General features: G+C 37.9%; 1 protein-coding gene across 1 annotated transcript in view; it reads left to right on the forward strand.

The window, feature by feature from the left end:
• Nucleotides 1-17836, forward strand: part of NDFIP1 (Nedd4 family interacting protein 1) — a 51788-nt gene extending 33952 nt beyond the window's left edge. Inside the window, exons 3-8 of the mRNA XM_069592289.1 lie at nucleotides 243-373; nucleotides 4156-4243; nucleotides 5197-5321; nucleotides 7551-7617; nucleotides 10749-10854; nucleotides 16790-17836. Coding sequence (XP_069448390.1) covers nucleotides 243-373; nucleotides 4156-4243; nucleotides 5197-5321; nucleotides 7551-7617; nucleotides 10749-10852 — 515 coding nt within the window. The 3' untranslated portion in view covers nucleotides 10853-10854; nucleotides 16790-17836. The remainder of the gene's footprint in view (nucleotides 1-242; nucleotides 374-4155; nucleotides 4244-5196; nucleotides 5322-7550; nucleotides 7618-10748; nucleotides 10855-16789) is intronic.
• Nucleotides 17837-22654: the final 4818 nt, after the last annotated feature.

The following is a 22654-nucleotide window of genomic DNA, read 5'->3' on the forward strand; positions in this document are numbered from 1 at the left end:
GTCAGGAAGATCCTCTGGAGAAGGAAATGGCAACCCACTCCAACATTCTTGCCTGGGAAATCCCATGGACAGAAGAGCCTAGTGGGCTACAGTCCATGAGGGCACAGAGTCGGACTTAGCGACTAAAACAACAGCAAAATTTTAGAGGAATGGTTGGTTTTTTTTTGCCAGAGTTAGCAGAAATCCCTTTTCCTCATTTCAGCTAATCATTGGATAATTGTGACTTCCTTTTTATTTTGTAGCATATTTTGACTACAAAGACGAGTCTGGGTTTCCAAAGCCCCCATCTTACAATGTGGCTACCACACTGCCCAGTTATGATGAAGCTGAGAGAACCAAAGCTGAAGCCACTATCCCTTTGGTTCCTGGAAGAGTAAGTCCAACTTACACCTTGTTATTTGGTACTAGTTTATGGGAATTAAGTTCTTTGCATTATCAACTTTGTGATATTACTTAGATTAGATTGATTAGTAAAAGTACAACTAATCTTTAAAATCAGATACGTTTTTCTTTTAGGATAATAGACTCTTATCTTTTCCTGAAGATGATGGAGGTAAACAGTATAAAAGAGCAGAAAATCACTAGTCAAACCAGCTCATTTCCCCTATGTCTCTACTACTACCCTCACTTTCTCAAGTCTCCTTTCATGGCTGAAACACCTTGGTATAGGAATATACCAATTTTGCCTTGATTCTGCACACTTAATATTTTGGTGTTAAGTAGATAGCTGCTTAGGAATTTGTGGAGAAAATAAATAAGTGCAGCTTCATAACATTAAACTCAGAGGGGCTCTAACAATCATCTGTTTGAACCCTATGCCACCAGCAGTCCAGATGATGCCATCTGTGGAGGCATAATGAATTCAGATTTCATCTGGCCTGATGTTACTTCTTGGGAGTGGAGGTGGGATGTAATGAAAACCAGTGGAGAGTTTGGGGCACTCATGATTCATAATGTCAGACCTATAAGTAATACAGTTGTGGTTTCACATGTATTGATTCAGGTTGAAGCTGGTGCAAGTGGGACCTTGGGTCTGATACTGAGAGAAAGGAGAGCGGGATCCAGTCCCTGGAAATGGGGCAGTCAGGGCTCCAGACCCTAGGCCTGGCAGGAAGCTAGAGTAAAATATAAGAATAAGGATATAAGTTCAGTCTGGGCAGTGCAATGACACAAGGCCCAGAAGTTCAGCCCTTAGGATAGTAGACTGTTTGCAGGTCACATCTTCCATGGGGGGTAACAGTCCTAAAACCACTGCTTGGCAGAAGTTACAGTTCGTAAGCATAGTCTAGGCTGATTCTGCATGGTGACATGCATTCAATTCTTACAGGTGCAAGGAAGAACCCTCCTGGAGCTCACTGTCTAAAGAGAAAACAGTGTTTATATAGTTAACGTGTATTGGAAGCAAACAACACGGTTGACACTGTGTTTTGTGCTTATATATATAGTATATATTATTTTCAGTCCTCAGAATAACCTTGCAAGGTAGAGATTATATTATCTCCATTTTACAGATGCAAAAATTGAGACCCAGAGAGATTAAAAATTGCCTAAAGTCATATAGCTAATAAGTAGCATAGGTGAGTCAAGCCCAGACATTTTAGACTCCGAAGTCCTTGTATCTGTTCTCTAGATCTCTTGAATTATGGTAACTGTCCCATAGAAATAGACCAGGAGATTAGTGCAGCTTAATCACAGAACTCTGTTTTATTTGACAAATACACACATTTAAGAACTTCTTAAGGGGTTTTATTATTCAGCAAATATGTATGGAACACTTTTATATATAATTTGCTATGTATTTTGCAGTGGATAGATAGAAGGGTTTGTATAAGGCAATGCTCCTGCCATAACAAGAGCTTAAAGTCCAACTGGGGAACAGGCCCACAAAGACCTGTATCTAAGGGGCAGCACAAGAGCAGTGAGCATTAAGAATTGTGACTTTAACCTTGTGATCATGGGGAAGATGGGATTTGAAGTGGGCCCTGAGTTTTGATGGAGAAGAACATTCCAGAGGGGGAAGCTCAGAAAGCAGATGTTATTCAGCCAGGTACAGGGCAGTTTCTGTGGTTGTAGTGATTGGTGTTGCTTCAGCAAAGTTTGGCCAGAACTGTAGGTCGTAGAATCTTCTGAATACTAGGCTGAGACATTTAGACTTTACATGTAGGTCACACTGAATCCTTCAAAGTTTTTAAGTATGGGTATGATAAGACAAGTATGGTGTTTTAGAAACATTAACCTGGTGACAATTTTAGGAAGAATTCTGGGGCTAGAGGTACCAAGATAGAAAGAATGGTTAGAAGACATTTATAGTATTACTAGGCATTACTTCCATGTATTTTGGTAGTTTATTTTGAATAGTTATGCACAAAACAGTTTCTCTTTTTTTATTTTGTCTATCTTTATTTTTGGCTGTGCTTGGTCTTCGTTGCTGTGCCGGCTTGTCTCTCGTTGTCGTGAGCGGGGGTTGCTCTCTATAGCAGTGCACAGGCTTCTCATTGCAGTGGCTTCTCTTGTTGCAGAGCATGGGCTCTAGAACACACGGGCTTTGGTAGCTGGGGCACGTGAGCTCAGTAGTTGCAGCACCTGGGCTCTAGAGCATAGACTCAGTAGTTTGGGCGCATGGGCTTAGTTGCTCTGCAGTATGTGGGATCTTCCCAGATCAGCACCAGAACCCACGTCCCCTGGATTGGCAGGCAGATTCTTTACCACTGAGCCACCAGGGACGCCCACAAAACAGTACTTTCTATTTTGGCAAAGCCTGTTCTTCCTGCTAATATGAATTCAGAATACTAGGTGTTTCTTATTTTAAAATATATGAAAGAGCCCATTCTTGTATAAATTTCAAACATTAGAGGAAAGATAGTAAATTAGATGAAGCTGCTACTTCCACTTCTTCTTTGGATCCCATTCTTCAGGGGAATGAATTAACAACTTATTAGAAATGTCCCAGTCCCTCTTCTGTGTAGGGCAAGTTTTGGTTCTCCCTAAAGCTTTCTTTATTTGTTTATTTTTCATTTGAGGAACCCTCATTGGACTGTGTACAAGTCTACCACTTTAAGTGTGTATTCATTTTCTTTTTCAATATTTCAGCACATACCTACAATTAGTTGAAAAGGTAGGGGACTTTCCTGGTGGTCCAGTGGCTAAAAATCCACGTCCCAGTGCAGAGTACACAGGTTCAGTCCCTGGTCTGGGAAGATCCATGTGGTGCTGGCAAACTAAGATTGTGCACCAGTTGCTGAAGCCGCGCACACTGACGTTCGTGCTCAAGAGAAGCCACCGCAGGGAGAAACACATGCATCTCAATGACGGTAGCCCTTGCTCGCCACAACTAGAGAAAAGCACGAGTGTAACATCGAAGGCCAAGCACAGCCATAAATAAATAAATTTTAAAAATTAAAAAAAAAGAAAAAGGTAGGCTACATATGTTGGTGTCAGTGCTGGTCAAGATCGTGTTCCTTCTAGACTTGCAACACTATGTTTTCTGGTTAGGATGGAAAGGATTCTCTCTGCCAATAAGACTGGAAGTGAGGTTGTTTCAGACCTATATACCAGTATAAACAAATAGTTCTGGAGTTGAGCATGGGCAGCACTGTTAGACTCTTCATATATGATCACAGTATCTTCTTCCATCTGCCCCCACCAAGTCAGTCTTATAAAACTCTTGAGCTTATCAGTGGTATCTTCTCAATAGGTCCAGGATTACTAATGTTCTGGGCTAAACAGGCCATGGATTACTGATATTCTAGCATTTAAGCCAAATGTGTAAGAGAATTTTCTTTTTCTTTATATGTATATTTATTTATGTTTATATATGTGTGTGTGTGTGTGTGTATATAAGGAAGAGTGAATAGTTCTTTGTGAACTTTATAATTTTTGAAATATATTGTTAAAGAACTTGGGTTAGAAAGTAAAAAATTCCTTTCATTTCAGAAAAAATTTTATCTTAGAAGACCAGTGAAAAAATTAACATATACTAAAGCTTAATGCTCTTAGTTTTAAATTGAGCCAAAGTAGTAGATTTTCCCCTTGGAAGTGACTTTTGTCCCTTTCTCAATTTTTTTTTTTTTTTTTTTTACTTTCCTCAATTTTTTTTGATGTCTTTCCTTTGCCTTGAAATAACTTATTGTGAACTTACCTTTTCTTTTCATTTAGGATGAGGAGTTTGCAGGTCGGGAGGAGTTTGATGATCCCGACCAGATGAGGATAGGAAACGATGGGATTTTCATGTTGACTTTCTTCAGTAAGTATATACACACACAGCAGAGCCCCTTCCTGCAAACCAGAGTACTTTAGGTTATGAGTGAATATGACTGAATTAAAAGAACTAATTGAGCTAATATTTTAATAATTAATATGTATTTGATGCCTTTTACTGACATGTTCAAAGCACAGTACACTTTCATCTTAGTTTCCTGTCTCTGTCTTCAATTTCTGTGAATATCTATAGAAAATATAATTAAAGCAGTTATGGAGGATGCTGCATTTTTCCTTGAGCTGAGCTTCATTTTTCTGATCTTCAGAACGCCTTAAGCATTCCTCCTACTCATTCTTGACCTATAAAATAGGGAGTAAATGCCTTTGTCTGATGAATTCTGTTTTAAGCACTTCTGTTTTCCGATACATCAAAGTCAACCTCATTTTTCCCCCTTGATGTTATTTTGCATTTAGCTTTCCATATGCCTGACTTGGAAGTGAGCAACCATTTCAGAAATTTTATTTTCTGTATTAAAAAGATATGAAGGAAATGCAGTGCTTTTAGAGGTAACGCATTATGTAACCTGTCAAAGTTTACAGAAGCAAGAGGATGAATGACTTGAATCAGATTATTTAGGGGCATTAATTTAATGTTCAAATAATGTTTAATTACTCAGGTATAACACATACAGTAAAGGGTGCAAGTCATAAGTATGAAGTTTGGTGATATTAAGATATTTCTTAAATTGTATAGCAGTAGGTGTAATAATAAAACACCTGATATTTTGAGACTGTGCTTTCTTGTTTGCTTTTGGGAGGAAGACAGAGGATGGCCATTTTGGGGAAGTGAGGTAAGAGTTGTGGATTGTGGGCTCAGCTCGTTTATCCTTGAGAAAGCCATTTTAGCAGAAGTAAATCCAGAGTGCACCCTTAGAACTCTTGCTCCTTGGATAACAGGATGTGTCTGACCTGCCTCTTTTCTTCTCTTGGCTTTTACAGTGGCATTCCTCTTTAACTGGATTGGGTTCTTCCTGTCTTTTTGCCTGACCACTTCTGCTGCAGGAAGGTATGGGGCCATCTCAGGATTTGGTCTCTCTCTAATTAAGTGGATCCTGATTGTGAGGGTAAGTTAAGTTGTACACCAGCAGTGATAGTCTCTGGAGAAGAATGAGTGGAATAATTTTGAGTATTTGACTTTGGAATTATCTCAACATTTAAAATGATTTTTTGTTTGTCTTTGTCTGGTTTCAAGAAATTGAACCTAGATCAGTTGTAGTTGGTTCATGCACACAAGTTTTGTAGTCAGTCTACAAAATATTGGTGGCCCTGGGACATCTATCCTTGTTCAGCTGCTTTCTCTGTTTTTAATGTTTATAATGTGGTACTACATGTATTTGTTCTGAAATTAGTTGTTTTTATAATAAGAGTCTATTAACTTTGTGGTATCTCATCAAAAGCAGACATTGCTCTCATTAATGCTGCTGAAGTTTGAGTCCTTCTTCTCTCTTCCCCTCTATTCTTTTCTCCCTCCTTCCTCCCTCTCAACCTTCCTCTCTTCCAAGATTGGTTTTAAGTAGCATCATTGGTTATGCCAGGATATTTGGAGAGCCAGAACTGTTCAACAAGCCCTACTCCATTAGGGGCCCTTATCTCTAAAGTAACTACGAGAGAGATCTTAAGTGATGTAGGAGTTATCAGTTAGTTAGAGTTGCATGAAGTGATTGAAAGTTGTAAAAGATCTAGTTTCTTTAAGTGCCCTCTGATTTCAGAGAAGTTTACTGCCATTGTTAACTTTATAATATAAAATCAAGTTGTTTATCATAAACACTAAGGGGTGTTGACTGAGCCATGGAGTTTTTCAAAGTTATTTATTCTAAGGCAGTTAACATTTTTAGAATTCCGAGTTCCTTTGAGAATCTGATAAAAATTATGGGCTTTTCGCCTAGACAACTAACATATACTCTTCTAAAACATGGTCTTTAGGTTACAAACTCAAGCCATAAAGAAGTTTTTCATTCCTTCTCTAAATCTTATTAATCAAGAACTAAAACTATTTGAATGCTCAAACTGTGCTAAACTCTAGACTGTGTTAAAGTCTTCAACAGAAAGCAAGATCAAAGTAGTTACCAATCTTTCTATTTTTACTAAATTTTTTAAAAGAATTAATCAGCTTTTATCAATTAGGATGGTCTTTGGAGTAACAGAACATGTAGCTCAAAAATGGCTTAGAAAACATTGGGGAAATTTTATTTCCAGTGAAAATAAGTCCTGACATGGAGGTCAGTTATGTTTCACTGATAGTCAAGGCCAGCCGACAGGTGTCTCAACCTGTTGTACAGCTGGCCATGGCAGTTTCAAGCATCACATCAGAAACACAACAGTGCTCAGCAGAAGAAAGGAAACTCTCTCCTCTCCCTTTCTTTTTAAGAGCTAAGAAGCTTTCCTAGCAGCCCTTAGTTCCCACTGGCCACAATAGTATCATGTGCTATAGAGTCCCTGGCAAAGGAATGGGGTTATCATCATGTACATGGTAAAGCTTCCAGGGTCAAGGCCTGGCTGAAAGGGCAGGAACAAAATCAGGGATCATTACAAAGGAGGCCAAATATAGTTGAGTTTGGCACTGTGTAAGCAAAATAAAAGTTATCATCAAGATATATTTCTGGGGCTTTCCTGGTGGCTTAGTGGTAAAGAATCCGCGTGCCAATGCAGAAGACACAGGTTTGATTCCTGATCCAGGAAGATCCCACATGCCACAGAGCAGCTAAGCCCATGTGCCACAGCTAATGAGCCTGTGCTATAGAGCCAGCGGGGTTCAACTACTGAGCCCACAGGCCACCAGCCACTGACGCCTGCGTGCTCTTGAGCTTGAGCCTATGCTGCGCAACGAGAGAAGCCACAACAGTGAGAAGCCCGTGCACTGAACCTGGAGAGCAGCCCTGGCTCTCACAACTAGAGCAAAGCCTGCACGGCAGCAAAGACCAGCAAGGCCAAAAATAAATAAAATTTATTTTTAAAAAAGACGTATTTCTAAAAGAGGAAAAATAGTTTTTAAACAAACAGGTTTGAGCACTTTCAAAACAAGGACTATGTAAAGCTGAAAGCTACCATATTTCAAGGTTGCTTTTCCATGAAAGGAAGTATATTGGCAAATATTGTAATCATTTCAAATCTGTACTATATAAAATACTTTGACTAAAATTTTAGAAATTTTTGTAAGCACTAAATGAGCAACAGCATTTGTGTACAAGTTAAGATCTTGTGTTTTGTAAACTTTTTTTTTTTGTAAACTCTTAAGCTAAAATGTGAAATAATATCTGCAGAGGTTCTCTAAAGTATTTTGCTTTATTTTTCAGTTTTCCACTTACTTCCCTGGATATTTTGATGGTCAGTACTGGCTCTGGTGGGTGTTCCTGGTTCTAGGTAAGTGCTTTTAAAAAAGAAAGGAGAGAAAAGATTATGTTAAATTTTAGAAGTAAAATTACTTTTATTAAACCTTTATCTCACTTACTATACAGTAATATATTAGTGATAATAAGTATAATTTTAAAAATATGTAAAAGGTTAGGCTGTTACCACCATCAGAGTAACATACATAGTCATAGAATGTCTCTTGGTGGTGGTAATTTTTTCCTAACCCATCCATACACACTTCTCACATTTTCCATGTAGCCAGAGGGGCGTACCAATAAGATGACTTTTTAATAGTCCTTAGATTTTTTTTCCCCCTTGTGAGTTATTGCCACATAGGGTTCACAAGCTCAACCCCAAACTGCTTATAGGTATACTGTTACCTACTGAACTACTCATGGGTGTATGTGGCCTATCTTCAGTTAAATATATCAGTAGAAAACAGAAAATATATTGTCTCGCATAACTTCTGGAAGAACCACCATTGGCTGTCCAGAATTCTTTAGTTTGCTCTTGATGAGAATAAGATTTTTTTTTTTAAACATACCGGCCATTTCAGGTAGTTGGTCTTAAGATTGTACTTATTAGTGTTACTTACTTCCAAGACATCTTAAAGAAATGAGCAGTGTGGTGAATACCGTTGGCTTCCTCATTCTTTGTAGAGAAAGTTTATATGATACAATAGCAGACCATCATCATTGCCGTCATTCTACAAGAAAATAGAAGGGGCATCTTGTGGCTATGAGGGTATAATTGTCTCACTCTGCTTCTGTGGCATCATTTTCTCCTATCCTAACATTTCTTCTGTCTCAGGCCTTTTTGCTATCTCCTCAATTTGGATCTTTGGTTCCCAGGGTTGCTAATGGGTCTGGCTAGCACAGTGTAGAGCCCATGACCAAAAGCTGCTTAATATATTCAAGGCCTGCCTGCTTTGCCTTGGGTAACAGAGTCCTGCACTGATGACTCTAAATTTTACTTAGTGAATACAAGTCATTCATGATGCCATCCCCTACCTCGCCAGTAGCATCATTTTATTCTACTCTTGGTCACAGCATTCCAAGGAAAGAGACAGTGATTTTTACCTCTTCTCTTGATTACTGAGAAACTTAATAATTTAGAAAAACAACCTACAGGAGAGTTACTTTAGAGAAGTAGTTCCTTGACTTGCTTAGTCTCCAGACTGTATCTTTAAGAGAAAGTCTGACTCCTCATCTACTCCCAAGCCTAAAGTCCAGGCAAATCCTGAATAAGCCAAAGAAGAGCCATTAAGCGTAATTTTAGGTTGATTGTTGACAACACAGAAGATTTTTAAAAATCCAGTAGGCTGATTTCCTTCCTATATTAAAGTTTCATGGGAGATGAGTTTATAATACTTAGTAATTGATCATTCTTGCTGTCTTACTGCTTAGTGGTAAGCAGAAAATGCTGAGACTTCAGATGTACTTCATACATTTGGATCAAATGTTGGAGTCATTTTTGGAACTCCTTGCAGAGAGAATCTTTTGTTGTTGTTGTTGTTACTGTTTTTGGTGGTGTTTTTTTTTTGTTGTTGTTAAGGGGGGATGGTTTCCTGCAAAGACCAGGTCTATACAGAGTTCTTGAGCTGGCAGCTCATAAGCTACATCTAGCCTGTAGTTGTGACTTGTATGTTCCATAGTTATTTTCAGAAGTTATTTTTTTAGTTGTCATCATAAATGGGCTTCCCTGGTGGCACAAGTGGTAAAAAACCTGCCTGTCAATGCAGAAGACATAAGAGATGTGGGTTCGATCCCTGGGTCAGGAAAATCTCCTGGAGGAGGGCATGGCAACCCACTCTAGTATTCTTGCCTAGAGAATCCCATGGACAGAGGAGCCTGATGGGCTACAGTGCATAGCATTGCAGAGTTAGGCATGACTGAAGCGATTTCACACACACACTTAGCGCGCACACGTCATATAAAAACCAAGAACTTTCACATAAACTATCTGAATTTTTTTTACCTTTTTAAAATTGAAATGTCTAGCAAAACTGATCTATATTCCCACATCGCACCCATCCTTTGACTGGAGTTAGGTTGTCTTGTCGCTGATTTTGATGCCAAACAGGGTGGCTTTCACTGTGCTCAGTGCTGATGACTCTTGGTTGCTGCCAGAAATCATTTCTGACTGAGTGCAAAGCATCTTCCACTGCTTGAGTATATTTTAAAATATATCCAAAAGAAAGTTATTGCTCAGAGCCCGTGAGATGGGAGGAGGCTAGGAAATGGGGAATGGCTGCTTAATGGGTATAGATAGTTTTAGGGACGATAAAGAATTCTGAAATTGGGTTATAGTTTTAACTACTAAAAGCCAGTGAATTGTACACATTAAATGGGTAAGCTTTGTGATATGTCAATTATATCTCCATAAAGCCGTTTGAAAAAATGTGTCTGGACCAGGGGCCATCTCTGGAGGAAGAGGGCCAGCAGTGTGTGAGCTACCACTGGAGGGAGCTCATCATCTTCCCTGCTGACTCCTAAATTAAGAAGAGAGAGAATTTAGAGTTGAGACAGAATTCTTGTAAAGTTAAGGACAGCCTGACATCTAGTGGACAGCATTGTGTACTGTTGACAGAAAAAAAAGAAGCCATAAGGATGACATTTTTTTATTTGAGAAAAACACTGTTTATAACCTCTCTGTTTTTAGTGTTAATTATCTTGGAATACTTTTTTGGAGCTCAGAAAGTAGGTTTTGGAATCCCTGGCTGTCCATCGGTTAGGACTCCACACTTTCACTGCTTAGGGTACAGGTTTGGTCCCTGGTTGAGGAACAAAGATCCTGGGGTGGGTAAGGAGAGTAGGTTTTGATGATGCTTCTCAGTGAGGCTTCCAAAAGCAAATGATGTAAATGTTTGGCCCCATCTTATCTTTTGTGTTCTTTTAGACCAATTAGATTCTGAATGTGCAAAAGAGACTTTTTTTGGCTCTTGAGATTATATGTTCTCATTGAGAAATAGAAAACTTGGTATAAAATCAAATCCTTTGAAATTTTTAGAGGAAATTATGTTTTGATAGCTTTTCTGATAACAGAAAAATGAAATATTTGGTATTAGGAGGGATATTTTTGGGGATTGGGCTTAATATGTGAATTATAAACTCATTCTTGACTTTTCTTTTTTAAATTAGGCTTTCTCCTGTTTCTCAGAGGATTTATCAATTATGCAAAAGTTCGGAAGATGCCAGAAAATTTCTCAAATCTCCCCAGGACCAGAGTTCTCTTTATTTATTAAAGGTATTAAAGAAAAAAACTTTATTCTAGTCGCAATGTAATCATGTGATGCATGGGTAGATTACTGTTCACATTTACAGTAGAATATACAACCTGTGGTAGGGGATATAGAGACAGTAAGGAAGCCATAGTCTTTGCCTTTTAGTTTCTAGGTTAGTAAGCAGTGTTTCTATGAAAAAACTATCTTAAAAGGCAGGAGACAACATCATCTCATGTTTGGACAATGCAGAAGAGACTTGACTAGGACTCAGGGTCCTTAATCTTTGAATCATGAATCCTGAAGCCACTGTTTGGGTTGTACTAGTTCCAGAGGTAAGTAGTGAGAAGGAACCTTTCAGGGCGTAATCACTAAGCTCTGTTTTGTGGGGCTCCTAAACCCAGAGCTGGGAGAGTCCACAGTATTTGAGGAACTCCTTTTGGCTATTGACAAGCCTACCAAGGCTTCCATCTCCTAAAATCAGTGAGGGACTTTCCTGGGCTTTTTCTTCAGGTTCACATCCTGATGTTACCATTCTGGTGGGAGGGTCAAACCCAAGGAAAGGAAGGGGAGAAAAGGGCCTTTTCCCTGCCTAGAACAGGAGGACTAAGCCTTGCCAAGGCTGTTTGGTTCCCCCATGGTTTTCCCCAGAGCCTGGCTCCATCTTGCATCACCAGCTGCAAAAAGGAGGAGACAGGGAATCTTGAGAAAGAGTACTCCAGAGAGAGGTCTCTAGTGACAAGATCTGATGGACCTCGTTGGAACTGAGTCTTTGTTCCTTAAGACTGTTGAGGACAGGTAGAGCCAGGCTAGTTGAAGACATTGGGTAAGGGCTTGTGAAGGTTGTAACAGTTGAGATAAACCTTGAGATAAACCTAGAAAATGTAATATGGAAAATGTTGGGTGGGGAACCCTTTTAGAGTCACCTGAGGCAGTGTTGAATAGGAAGAGAGGTAGGGAAGTACGCAGCTGGCTCAAAGGAAGCAGTTTGTAACACAAAGGAGTGTTGAGGATTAAGGCTGGAAAGTCAAGCTGAGAGCATTCTCAAATATCTTGAGCACTAAGCCCATTTGCAGTGGAACCTTTGAACTCACAGAGCAGCGCTTTAAACCCAGTCACGTATTGGCTCAACACAAGGCTGATTCAATGTTAGCCTGTATTTGCTGTTGGGTTATTTCATAGTTTTTGTAAGTAGTCATATGCTAAGAGTGGAGTTTTCAGTTTTGAAGATTTGTTGTGGTCTTAAGATGCAGAGTAGCATTCTCAGTTTCGAAGATTTCATGGTAGTCTCAGAATATATGCTTCTAGAAAAGAAAATATCTATCATATTTAATTTGCCAGGTTGTGAGAGGGTGTTGAAAGTCTTTAAGCAACAGAATAATACGATAACTTCTTAAGTGAAATAAAAATTTTTTCAAGCATGGTGTAATAGTAATAACTAATATTTGTCAGCTTTTCAATATGTCAGATACTGAATTAAGCATTATGCATGTACCTGTGCATATACATGTACAATATGCTTGTATAAGCAACAAAAGGTTATTAGTGACAGATAAGCTCAGATACATGCATGGTAGAGTATATTCATAAGGCGTTGTTATAAAAGTTAAAACATGTAAAGAACCTAGGTTCTTTTGGTTAAAGTCAGTTTCTTCAAGAGTGTGTACTTTTGAGAGACAGTATTTTAGTCTTTAAGATTACCACTTATATTTATGACTGTTTTTTTTTCCCCCCCCAAGAAAAGGAATGTTTTATTACATGTCTAAAATGTCCTGAGAGGTGGTGTGTCCTGAATTTGAATTGGGTTACACAATCTGGGTGCAGATGGACATTGACACACTCGCCTGGGCCCTAACCCCTGTGATGTTCTGTGTTACATCCTAACTTTAGGAGGCTTGTCAGATGTTTTGTGTGGTTTTAGTAGTTTATGTAGTTACCATTGTCATCTTTTTTCTCCTTCTGTGTGTCTGATTATAATTTATAGTTACTTCTGATCCTTAGCTTTATCTCTTACCTACCATAGGTTCAAAGTTAAGTCTTTGGGGGTAGTCACAGTTCTCCTGATGATGAGCTTCTGAACCCACCACCACATTTCCCCTTATCCACTGGTGCCCGCAAATACCCTGAGAGGACAGATCCCTCCCTCCCTCTCTGCCTGCCTTCCTTCACAGATTCTGTAGGTCTGGTGTATTGCCAGCTTTGAATCTCTAAATGACCGAGGCCACACCTCTGTCTGGTCACTTCATTCTTCTGGGGAAGGCAACTCTGGCTTCATTAGGGGATGCATACCTTTTTTATCTTGCATCTAATACAGGACAGGTTGATGTGACAATGGAAGTTGAGAGAAAGCCTGAATTTTGCAGTTTTCCTGTATTGTTAGGGACTTTGAGGATTTTTTTGTTTGTAAAATTTGTTGTTACTGTTTTGACTTACTGAAATTTCTAAAGTGTTTTATGGGTATATTCTAAATGTAAAACAGCGCATCTTTAGAGTTATGATTTGAAGTAGGCAGCCCTTAGTTAAGCAGTAATGCCGTTGGAGCTGTGAATGGGGTATTATAGACCTGGTACTCTCTGTGTTTTGGAGTCAGAATCATTACAATGCTTTAGGAGTTGTCGGAAACTTACATAATGGGGTTTCGTTGCTTTCCTGTCTGACTTTGATATCCTAGTTGATTTGAAATCATCCCTGACATGCCTAGAGGACTCAGAGCTCTAAATTAGGGGTTTAGAGACTTAGAGCAGCATTTAGAATTTTAATGACTTCCTTACTAATTTTCAGTATCCCCAGAAGGAATCCACAAAGCTATAATATCCCATGGGACTGAATTTCCTTTATTCATTGACACAGGTAGGAACTGTCCATCCAGAACCAAAATTAGAATGTTTCCTTTTTATAGTTCAGAGGAAATTTAGTTTAGTTTGAAGATGTGGTAGAAAACCATCGTGTAAGATATGAAGATTTTCTTTCACTTAGACCTCTTACTTTTCTTTACTGGAGGTTTCACTGGTTAAAAGCTAGCTGTGGGGTTACTTTTGCCAGAAAGCCACAGATAGGAAATTGCTAAAATAACTTTGCTGTAGATAAAAATAATTCAATTCCCATGCTAAGGTCTGGCATTGTACTAGAAAAACGTATATGAATAGTGACTTTTCTATTTAGACTGCCCAAAATATAGTGTACACACACACAAGACTGCCCCAAAAATGGGATACACACACACAAACCTTGAAATACCCTCAAAAGATCTTTCTTACCAGCCATAGTAGGTATTATAAGAGCTGAACACTAAAGCTCATACACTACTGTCACAGGGTAGCTCTCGGTTTCCCTTCTGGAGCTCATTTAAGCTTATAAAGGAAATCTGGTTTCCTGCCTCACAGCCAGAAAAGCCAAAAGACACTGCTAGAGCTAGGCACAGCGGCATCAAGAAGTGTGTGACTATGAGGAAGCGGGAAAAACAATATGTTCCTTCTATGTTGTATGAAAAAGAAACAGATACCTTTTAGAGACATCTTTATCTGAAATGGTCAAAAATATAAAGTGTCCATACTTTATCTTATTTACCAGTTAACTGGAAAATAAATTTTCATCAAGTTCTACCTCCTCTGATGCTGCCAGATAATTGAGGAGTTAGCTATACATAGTAACTATAAGATGGTAACACAGTTAACCTGATACCTAATACTACTCCAAAAGTACTTATATATACAAAGTACAATGGATCTTAAATTTATTACCTTAACTACTTCTGAAATAGGAGGGGAAGAAAGTTTATAAGCCCTGACAGCATTAATGAGATGGGGCCCTTCATAATTAGATAGTGATTGCTGTGATCTGGTGAGTTATACATTCTAGGCATCAGATATCTTACCTTTTTTGCATATGATGATAAATACTTTCATTTTCTTTTTTTCTACAATCTTCCCCCTCCTCCTTAATACATCTTTATTTCCAATTCACCTCAAGTTAGTTTCACTTATTTGGGCTGTGTAAAGTAGCAAGGCAGTAGAAAATATTGCCAGTGGAATTTTTGCTTTAAAAAAAATCACACAGGGTCCAAGAAGAAATTGTGTAGGCTGTTGGATTCCCTTGTTTCTTAAGTGATCTGATCTAAAGTTCAGTGGTAATATTCACAGTCCCTAAAACCTGTCTCTTTTCCAGTTTACATTCCATCATTGTTTTTTTAACAACCTGTGAATCAAATTGATCTCAACAGGCCTCTGAGTCATAGAGAACAGTGAATGCCTCTATAGCAATCTTTTTCATTTGGAGTTTGTGTGGTGAATGAGATCACCCATTAGTAGACCTATCTAGGACCTTTTAATGGATTTTTTTTTAATGCTGGAGAATAGTTGATTTACAGTGTTGTGTTATTTTCAGGTGTACTACAAAGTGATTCAGTTACACATACACATATATCTATTATTTTTCAGATTATTTTCCCACATAGGATATTACAGAATGTTGAATAGTGTTCCTTTTGTTATACAGTAGGTAGGACCTTTTAATGGATTTTTTAGTGTCTTTTGGGTGGCTTTGACTTTGAGGGATCTGCTAAAACTAACTTACCTCCATGCACATAGCGTGAACTAAGTGGCCTGGTAGTTATCTGGAGTGTATCTCATATTCTTGAAAACTCTAGTGTTTTGACCTAATAGTAATTATTATATCAATTTTTATTTATTAATGGTAACTGATAAAACTGAATTTACTTAGACTTAAAATAAGTCTAACTAGCCTCATTGAAGAAATCTTTATTTGTCATATGCCTACCAGACAGATTTTATTTTTGGTTCTACTTGGCTTCAGGAATCCTTACATTCTTGTGTCTTTGTCCTTGCACATTCTGAAATCTCCCTAAAGAAGAGTTGCTCTTATATCAGTATCATTGGTTTGCTTCAGATCAAAACACCAAGTGAATTTGGAGTTTGGGAAAATATTAATGTTCAAAAAGAATATGTTGATTTCTTCCAGAGTTGTAGCTTCTCTGCATCTTGGCAACTTTTTAAAGATGCATGCACCAGTCTAATTGGTCTATAAAAGGGCTGCTTGTGGCTTTTAAAGTAATTTTGAAAGATGGAAGGACCTACGTATGAGCCTGTCCAACTTTCACTTGGTGTAGGGTACCCCAACATAGTTTATCAGTAAGCTTTTGTTAAGTGTTAATGTATCTCTTTAGAGTATTTTTTTTTGGCACTAATACAGGGAGTTATTTGTATTTTTTCCATGAGAACCAAACCAGTTTATATGCCAATATAAAAATTCATCAAAGTGTTATATGAAAATTCCATTTATAATAGATGGACATCATTTTGAGAGTATTTATTTCAGTCATGTAAATTGCTTTATAAAATTGGGGCTGCGTACACTTTTTTTTGTCTACCAGAGATACCTCCTCCAAAATACAGTAACTTTTTCTCCCCTAGTTATTGGGAAGAAGTACCTGTGGTTCCTGTGAATTTACAGCTGTTTTCTAATTTTGCTGTGCTCCAAGGATAGCGTGACATCACTGGCATCCTTATTGGAAATCTTTCATGTGAGATCTGGCAGAACTGGCAGGATAAACAGCTTCAAGTGTGTTTGGAAAATTACCTATGCATTTGGATTGTGCTGTCTCTTTGTCCCCAAGTTTCAGTCATTGCCATTGGTGTTATGTGTGGGATGAAGTGCTCCTTGAATTCTTTTCTTGTGTTAGGTTTAGAGAGAGAGATCCCTGACCTCATGGGATTTAGAGAAAGCATTTAAGTCTTTCCTAGTTCTGGAGACCTTGATAACTTTAAGAACCAAAAATGTAATGTTTTTTAATATTATGATGTCAGTGTATAGTAATCTTAAAGCTATGTTAAAATGTACTTCTCATGTCTCCAAACATCCTGCCTTCTTTTGTGACTACATCCTTCTTTTAGCCAAAATAACAACCTAACCAGAGTTCCAATATTCAATATCCTTCTCTGGCAGATGTTTTCTGGCAAAGGCCTTCCTGCATTTATGAATTCTCTCCCAAGAAGCAAGAGAACACCTGCAGGAAGTGAATCAAGATGCGGAACACAGAGGAATCATCACCTGCTTTAAAAAAATAAAGTACTGTTGACAAAGATCATTTCTCTCTATTTGTTCCTAGGTGTAAAATTTTAATAGTTAATGCAAAATTCTGTAATCATTGAATCATTAGTGGTTAATGTTTGAAAAAGCTCTCTCAGTCAAGTCTGTGATGTATTAATGATGCCTTATCTATCGTTTGTAGTCATTTTAAATAGCATGAGCCTTGTCCCTGTAGTCAGTAGGGGGCAATCTTGCTTTTATTCATCCTCCATCTCAAAATGAATTTGGAATTAAATATTTTAGTGTAAGATATGTATAATGCTGGCCATTTAAAAAGGGGGTTTTCTCAAAAGTAAAAACTTTTGTTATGACTGCATTTCTGCACATGATCCATTTTGCTGTTAAAATTAATCTAGAAATTTATTTAATTGTACTGTGAACACCTGGAAGCAAACTCATAGTGCAAAATACATTTAAAGTGTGGTCAAGAATATGTTCTTAATTGGTGAAAAATAAGCATTAATTTCTTATACTCTGTATTCTAATTTTGCAGTACCTTATTCTGTGTTGTGTACCTAAGGGATTGTAAAGGTGTTGTCACTGTATAAAATAGAAAGGACAAGGACAAATGCAGCATAATTACTAATAAATTGCAATTCTCGACACTTTCTATATGATTGGAATCCCTGCCCCCTTTTTTCTTTTTCTTTTGTCTCCTGATGATTAGGCCAGGGGCTAGGAGTAGAGAGGGGATTAGGTACTAGGAGCAAAGAAAGAATTAGCTTGAAACTTTTGAGATGATCCCTAACATACTGTACTACTTGCTTTTACAATGTGTTAGCAGAGACCAATGTGTTATAAATGTAGAGTGATGTGCTTTCTGCCAAGTGGTAATTCACCCTGGTTTGCTATGTTAAAGCTGTAAATACAACAGAACATTAATAAACGTCTCTTGTGTAGCAACTTTTGCTGTGGATTACCGTTTAATTTCTTGGTTTGCACTTAGGCAGTTTTTTCTAATCTTCATTCATATAGATACATACACAGTCATTCAATAAACACAAAAACTGGTCTTGGGCCAGTTTTTTTCTTTTTTAGCACGGGATGTAACTTTCATATCATATTCAGTATATTCCTAAAAATGTATTAGTTCTTCAAAAGACAGTGGACTAAAATAAGGGAGGAGTTGTAGAGATTGTAAGTCATTCTGGAATTCCAACTATGCTTCATTTTTAGACATAATCTTAGATAATTTATTTCCAATGTTTTCTGCATGTTCCCTGCATTTGCCCTTTTTCTCAGTTGAACAGTCAACTGGTTTAAGTCCTGTGAGCAAGTGCCCAGATGAAGCTAAAGCTTTCTCCTTCCTCCTGGTTTTCTATTCTTGTCTCAGTTGTGTTAAATTTAGACACCAGTAGTTTTTATGATATCAGTTGTTTGGCTTTTTTCCCCTCCACTTAATATATAAAGAAAAAATGTAACAAGATGGTTAAATAATTATACAAACCAGCACTAGCATGGTATGATAGCTGCAAATGTTCATTTGTTTGCTGCATGTGAACATGCAGGATCAGCTTAGGAAGTGAGTGTTCAGGGGTATCAGTAGGTAATGCGTAGAAGTGTGCATTATTTGAAAGGCCAAACAGGAAAACTGAGTGCCTCCTGGAACAATGTTTCAAAGACTACTTATTCTAATTCATTTATTGATTATAGTAAGTATAACTCATTTATTGATTACAGTAAGTAATAATATACCATTATGTTCTTGTTTACAAGTTATATTTTACAATAGATACAGTCTTAAAAGTCTCTGAAGTTTTTTTTAATATTTTGAATTAGATTGTACCAAACATAGACTTTGGAGGAGTTTATAGCCTATCATGTTCTAACAGTCTGAATAAATTTGGACATTGCAACAGAGCTATTTAAATTATCTTACAGGACAAAATAGAGGGGCCCTACATCACATTAACTAAGACATTGTAGTTTTGCTTTGTGTTTACTCTTTAGGTCTTATGCCTTATTTGACTTTGTGTATTTGAGGGCTGAAATATTTGGAATTCTTATTTCTGCATATTTTGCAAAGTCCTTAAGACTTTGTTTTATATAAACCTAAGGTTGGTATGCTTTAAAATTAATTAGGATGGTGATTTCTCTCTTTTTTAAATGTTCTAAAAATTCAAGTCTTTGCAGATATACGAGTTACCTGGGGTCCTCACTGTTAGGGTGGAAATGTTTGTTTTGCAGTATTACTTTTTATTTTTCTGTCTCTCTTCTGTCTCCCTTTGGTGGGTTCATTATTAAGAATAACCCTTTCAGATAAAGGAAAAGTGTTTAAATTATTTGAGAGAGGATACTGAGGAACCACTGTCATTTGCACAAGGTTATGGAATAAATTGGCTTTGACCTTGGGCTGAGGGACAGCTGGGGCTCTTCTATGACTTCAGAGGTCTCTCTTGTCTCTAACTTACTGTTGCCAATTGGAATGATGCAAACAAAGTTATCTGACTTGAGCTGTGTCCCGCTGTGGGTTGCTAGTAACCCAGATGAAATTTCTTTTGGCCTTCAGTATATGCTCACACTATATTTAAAGGTAGAAAGAACTCCTGAAAGGGAGTTTCAGGGCCAAATGATAGTAAGCGATTGCCTGAGATGTCAGGGTTCTAGGTGAGAATCAAGAAAAATGTACCCAATAAATGGAGTGCTGGCCTCAGCTTTGAGTCCAACTCTACCACCTCTTACCGATGTCTGACCTTATTGAGGGGTTGGATAGTCCATATTGAAAAATCACCTGTTCCTAATACTAGTAAACACCGATAATCAAATTTTAACTTAAAACATGCCAAGAATAGACACAGAACTGTACATTTATGTAAAATATGAGAGAATAATTTATGAAAAAGTAATGTGGGTCCTACCACCTACCTGAATCTGTTTTTCTGTGAAACCTTAATGATGAATACAGGAAAACCATGTATGAATATAAGATGTAGCTTAATTTTCAAGTTTGGCTGATTTTTTTAGCTAGTTAGATTTTCACCTTTTCAGGCTTTCTGAAGATAATTTGAGGGATGACAAGAGGTGTAGCAAAATGCAAATATGTTTCTGTAGATGGTTTGTGCGTTTAAAAAAATTCTTGCTTTGCACATTATTAAGCCTAAATAGCAGTTACAGTCTCTAAGGCCGATAAAGTGAGATAAGTGAGAGCATTTGGTGCACCCAGTACTTAAGGTAAGTACCGGAGGTGTAACCTGTGTACAGTGTGTGGTTGTCCCCATTTAGAGCACCCACAAAAAGTGCTGTTTGACAGGGAACTTCTGAGTATTGGCTCTCTGTATGTTCTGCTGCTGAAATGCAGAACGTCTCAAAGAAAGACGCCAAAATTCTTTAAGGGAAGGGTAAGTTCAGGTCGAAAATAAAAGACTTTCAGGAGGAAAGGAGTTACAGAAAGTGATTTTGTGTTCTAAAAAGGGGCTCTTTGATAACCCAGTTCCTTTCTTAGGTACAGCTTTATGACCTATAGAAAGAACCTGTTCTTTGGACAACCTAAGTGGAGAGCTTTCCTCCTGAGGACAGTTTCTCTGTCTAGAAATTTGAAATAGTCCCATCTACTTCGTGGCATTTTGGTCCCCTCAACCCTCCGATTAGTCTCAGATTTTGTCACTTGTAGTATAGATACATTACTTCAGTTTTGTTTTGATGCCTCTTTTTGCTAAAAAGTGTTTTATTTACCAAAAAGCATTGCATTCTGATTTTGAGAGTTTTAATTCAGTTGGCAGATTTGTAAGGTGTAAACTTAAAGGCAAATCTATTTATTAAACCTGAATATAGAATATGGTAAATAATGAGAGTCATCATATGTTTATACAGGATTTCATCCAGGTCAGAAACTGGGATGTAGTTTTGTGAAATAGACATCTCCCAACCCTGCTTTGTATGTTGTTCATTCTGCTCTAAAAGTGATTCGTTTTTACCAGTTATGTGAGAAATGAAATATTTCACAGACTTTCCCCCATCCTTATGTAATTGCAGGTTTATAGACAAAAAAACACGGAGAAAAGCGGTTTCCCTGAATCTTACACAAAGATTAGTGTGGAACTGCTGAGAAGTCCATATTCATTGTTATTCATTAGTTATCTGGAAGGTTCACCGGTGGGTCAAAAACCTAAAAAAATAAAAAAGTCAGATATAGGGAAGGTAATTTCTCGCCGCAAAGTATTATCAACTAAACTATAGAACTAAGGGAGTGCTGCCTTCTGACTCTGAAATGCAGCCTGACTCTCTTCTGAAATTCGTCCCATGCTGCACTGATTTTTCACCTTGCTAGTTAGGTTAGGGTTTGCATTCACATCCCCTACTGAGAGCTGCTTCCTCCATTTAAGCCAGTTACTTCCTGAGCCAAAGAAAGAGGATTGGGGCAACCTATTATCATAACTCGGCTAGAGTTACACATGATGAAACATTTTTCTTTTCATTTGCACAAGAGTCCGAAATGCCTAAAATGTCCCCTTAAGTGAGATTTTAGAAAGAATTTTGCCATCTGCTTCCTAATCCCACATTTTATTTTGACAGAACATTTCTTAGGCTATATGTGGCAGTCACTAGGTCTAGATGTCACTGGTCGTTTTACAATGTTGGGTTTTTTCTCTGATTATCGACATTGAGGGGTTTTATACTCGTGGGTTTTTTTTTTTTCAGTTTGCTTTTTAACTAGGATTGCAAATAAATTACTAAGTGAGCCACTGGATAGATCAATATTTCCACCAATCCTTTTATTACTAGCATCATTTGGTACTGTGAGTGTAGTTCTTTTAAAAAGTGATTACTGGTGGGCTACAGAAGCAAAAGTAGCTTTCTCTTTTTTGAGGGGGTGGGTTTGGCTCAGTGAGTGTCTAACCCTGGATCCCTGTAACCATGGTCATGTGTATAAGAAAAGCCCTTTTGGGGATAGTTGTATTTGTTTTCCCCGTGGCTATGTGTGTGAGGTGCATTTTAATCTGTATGTAGATCTCCCAATTATTTTTGTCCTTAAATGCTTCTGTGATTTAGCAGTTCTCTAGATTTAGGTACTAAAACTTAACTTGTTTTTCTAATCCTCATCCTGTGGAATTTACGAATGGTCAGGCTTGGTTCCTGCTGCAGTTCCACAGAGCTTCCGAATAAGGATAATGGGTAAGTACTCATCTCAAACCTTCACTTTTCAGGGGAGAAACCTGAAAAGCATGTATTGTTGTTGTCTAGTTGCTCAGTCATGTCTGACTCTTTTGCGACCCCATGAACTGTAGCCCCCGGGCTCCTCTGTGCATGGGATTCTTCAGGCAAGAATACTGGAGTGGGTTGCCATTCCTTCTCCAGGAGATCTTCCCAACCCAGGGTTGGAACCCATGTCTCCTGCAATGGCAGGTGGATTCTTTACTTCTGAGCCACCAGGGAAGCCCAGAGCATGTATACCTACACTTAAAATTATGAGTTAATTTTTCATTAGGGTATTTTCATGGCATTGACTGTTAGTAAAATTAAGAGTTATTTTGTCTTCATGTAGGTCTTCTCAAAGCTCATGGCTACCATATTTTCTTTTTATGGCAGCACTATGGGAAGGAATGTGTTGGCTCAGCCATGGGGAAAAGCCATAGGGAAAATAATTTCTGAATATTTGGCTGTCTAAGAGTGATCATAGACTCTTCCTTGGAGGTCTTAAAAAATTGGGTCAATGCTTCCCTGGAATGGCTTAAGGGTGAAGGAAAAGGAATGGATTAGCAGGCCCCTGAAAGTCCCCGAGAG

The sequence above is a fragment of the Ovis canadensis genome, chromosome 5 (assembly GCF_042477335.2).
Source record: "Ovis canadensis isolate MfBH-ARS-UI-01 breed Bighorn chromosome 5, ARS-UI_OviCan_v2, whole genome shotgun sequence".
NCBI classification, from domain to species: Eukaryota; Metazoa; Chordata; class Mammalia; order Artiodactyla; family Bovidae; genus Ovis; species Ovis canadensis.